The sequence below is a fragment of the Asparagus officinalis genome, chromosome 4 (assembly GCF_001876935.1).
Source record: "Asparagus officinalis chromosome 4, Aspof.V1, whole genome shotgun sequence".
Lineage (NCBI taxonomy): Eukaryota > Viridiplantae > Streptophyta > Magnoliopsida > Asparagales > Asparagaceae > Asparagus > Asparagus officinalis.
Genome location: NC_033797.1, coordinates 143,022,459 through 143,025,619, shown reverse-complemented (window position 1 = coordinate 143,025,619; position 3,161 = coordinate 143,022,459). Strand labels below are relative to the sequence as shown.

The 3,161-nt window shown below is 39.9% G+C and overlaps 1 protein-coding gene across 1 annotated transcript; it reads right to left on the bottom strand.

The window, feature by feature from the left end:
* LOC109839622 (protein PIN-LIKES 2-like) lies at positions 1,256–2,923 on the bottom strand. The gene has a single exon (XM_020408121.1). It carries the CDS (start codon positions 2,844–2,846, stop codon positions 1,461–1,463), a length of 1,386 nt encoding a protein of 461 aa, XP_020263710.1. The 5' UTR covers positions 2,847–2,923; the 3' UTR covers positions 1,256–1,460.

The following is a 3,161-nucleotide window of genomic DNA, read 5'->3' as shown; positions in this document are numbered from 1 at the left end:
TTCTTATACAGAATGGCAAAATGTGACTTTGATCGCAGAACTCTAGTAATGCAGGGAAATCTGCAGGTTATGAAGGAAATTTTGTCCCAAAACACTTGGTTTTTCTAAATATTTGTAATTGGTCTCTGAGTATTAATCGGAGATTATCAAAGTATATATTATCCAGGGACTTCATTGTACTTTCATATGAAAGGTTTCAATCCTGATCATGCCAAGTTAAGATTTTGATCGGTATCCGAATTGTGGATGAGCTTGCTGTTTTTACATTCGTGTTCACGCTCGCATATACATTCACGAAACATGGACACGTATCAAATCTTAGAAGTTCCTATTTCAGATACTTTTGGAGTTTCAGATACTTGAAACCCATGTCCTATGTACGATTATCACTAATCACTAAGATTTCTCCATTCCTATATCTCCTTGTGTGCATCATCAAAACATTAAGTAGTTGAACTTGATAGTTCTCAGTGTCCATTTTTCAAAATGCTCGGGACACTATAGGTTGTTCTTTCTTCGGCCGGCACTCTCTCTAAGCCCTATGAAAGTTCTTTGCTTTATGCATTTTAGGTTATGTTGCTCTAGTAGTTTGTCTGCTTGCTTTTGGTTTCATTAGCATCATGGCTGCATACTTACTTGTTCTGTCTTATCGTCTCTATAATCAACTAGATCAGATGGGACCAACAAAAACATTTCTTAAACGGACACTAGAATAAGTAGGTAAACACAAAAATGACGACAATCAAATAGTAAAAAGAAACTAAATAATGGGGAATATAGAATGGATTAATCTAAACAGAAGATCATGTACTCACAGAAAACATAAGCAAATTACCGTACGAAAACATAAGCAAATTACCGTACCATACAACGAGTTTTACATTCAAAATTGTGTGCATCGGATTCCAATTTAACTTCCTATTAACAGAGTCTCACAACAAATGCTCTCATCATGAGAGAATACTAGATAAAATTTTCACCCACTCAAATTATACAACTTCCCAACACTAGAATGATACAAATATCAAGTAAGATTAGTGTAGTACAACACAGCCCTACCACAGTTCACTGGCGTTGGTCACTGGTTTATGATGCATCGAATGAAAGCATATTGATCAGACATAGCCGATATCAAAATTTTAAAATTAATAAATTAAGTACCCTAAGTTCAACATGCCATTATTGATGTTGATAAACACAACTAAAATCAACACCGCTGTTACCGACTAAAAAAAAGTCAAATTAACTTCCAATATGTAGAAATGAATGCAACTGTAATCAAATAGCAAATCTGAAAAATTTCAATGAGGACAGATGACTGTTCTGAGACAAAGGTGTATATCCAACCAAACCCTAATTGCCATAAACAAACAAACAAACATATAGTACAGTCTATTCACCACTATTTACTAAACAAACATTCAACAAACAAACAAAATAAAGCTTAGGAAATGCGAACCTCAAACATAGGAAAGCAACCTGAAGTAGACTACGATATAAACCGAAAGAGAAGCCACAGCAAAAACATGCTGCCAGAACAAAAGCGCTGAAGCCTCCTTCACCGCATAGCCCCTCAAGCTCGCAATAGCCCCTAGCAATATTGCACTCGGCGTTGTATACTGCAACAAGAGCACAAACTGATACATCTCATCACCTTGCACCAAAATATTCATCTTATCGGCCAAAGCCACAACCCCAATCCCAATCAGAGGAAGCACAAGAAGCCTAGCCACCGTAATCCCAATAGTTGTACGAAGCCCAAGAGAAGAATCATTAGGCCCCTCCGCAAGAATACCGCCAAGAATCAACATCACTGATGGAACCACTGCTCCAGCCAAAATCTCCAAACTATCAGTTATGAAAGATAACGGTGCATCGGTCCCGAAGAAGAAACTCTTCAGTAATGGAACAAGCCCAATAATAATAGCTAACAACGAAGCAATAGTGGGAGGTTGAAGAATATGCTGGATTGGAGTTTGCTCTGCCACGATTCTCATCCTTCTGACCATTTTTGGTTCGGCCAAGCATCTGATAGACTTAGGGCTACTAGTTCCGGCATTGGCATTGCTTGTATTCCCTGTCTCAGTCAAATCAAGATCGGGGAAACTAGCCTGAGACGATCCTGAAATGCTCATGAACACTCTAGCGATAAATGGTGTCTTTGAATGCTCGGTTTCTTTATCATGCATCCCCGGCCATTCTCCTTCATGAAGAAGAGGTCTGCTGATGTTTGTAGTACTACTAATCGGGACCTCTTCAATCTCATTGTTCTCCGATACTATCTCATAGTACTCCATTGGAGGCTCCATCATATGATAAACCAAAGTATATACCAGAATTACCGCAACCCACTGAGCAAATGAAACATAGGCGATTCCAGTACGGCGACAATCATGACCAAAGGGGTTTCCTTTGCTATCACACACCGAACTAATTATAGCAATCGAGAGGTTACCCGTGTTTCCAAATCCAGTCATGATTATAGTAAATCTAAAGAACTGGGGCGGCGGGCGGCAAATTAGGGCAACAATGTAGCCCAAGATGCATCCGACAAGGGTGCTTATGATGACATTGAAGGGTACAAACCACCATAGAAGGATCTCATCCAAAGTAATGGACTCACCCAAGTGGACAAAGATGAGACATGGGAGGAAAAGGGCGAAGACGAGCTTCGACAAGAGCTTGAATGTAGCTCTAGGGACAAGTTGGGTTTTTGGGTGGGCAAGGATGAGGCCAATTAAGGTTAAGGTCAAAAGCTTCATCAAGGGGACAACAGCAGATAGAAGGTTCTCACTCTCAGATCTCACGTTTGAATCCATCGATGGGTTTCTTGGTGAAAATTTCATATGGGTCTCTATGTTCTATCAACTATTGATCAAAATACTAACCATTGAAGTAGATAGTACAACAATTTGATATGGGTATGGTTGGAAATGAGATTGTACAATCTGGGAAATCAAAATTGATGGGATTCTAAGAAGCTATAGCTAATGAGCAAATTAGGAAATTGAGGCTGGAGAACTTACCCAAGATATAGAGAGAGGAAGAGAGATCCAAAGCCTCTGCAAAGATTTTGAGAGATCACGGAGGAGCTGAAGGCGGATGAGCGTTTGGCGGAGCTGACGAGGCTGACGAACGTCGACGGAGCTGCTGGCGTCGAG

Coding starts and splice junctions, on each gene's coding strand:
- LOC109839622 (XM_020408121.1), bottom strand. CDS start 2,846: ATGAAATTTTCACCAAGAAACCCATCGATGGATTCAAACGTGAGATCT.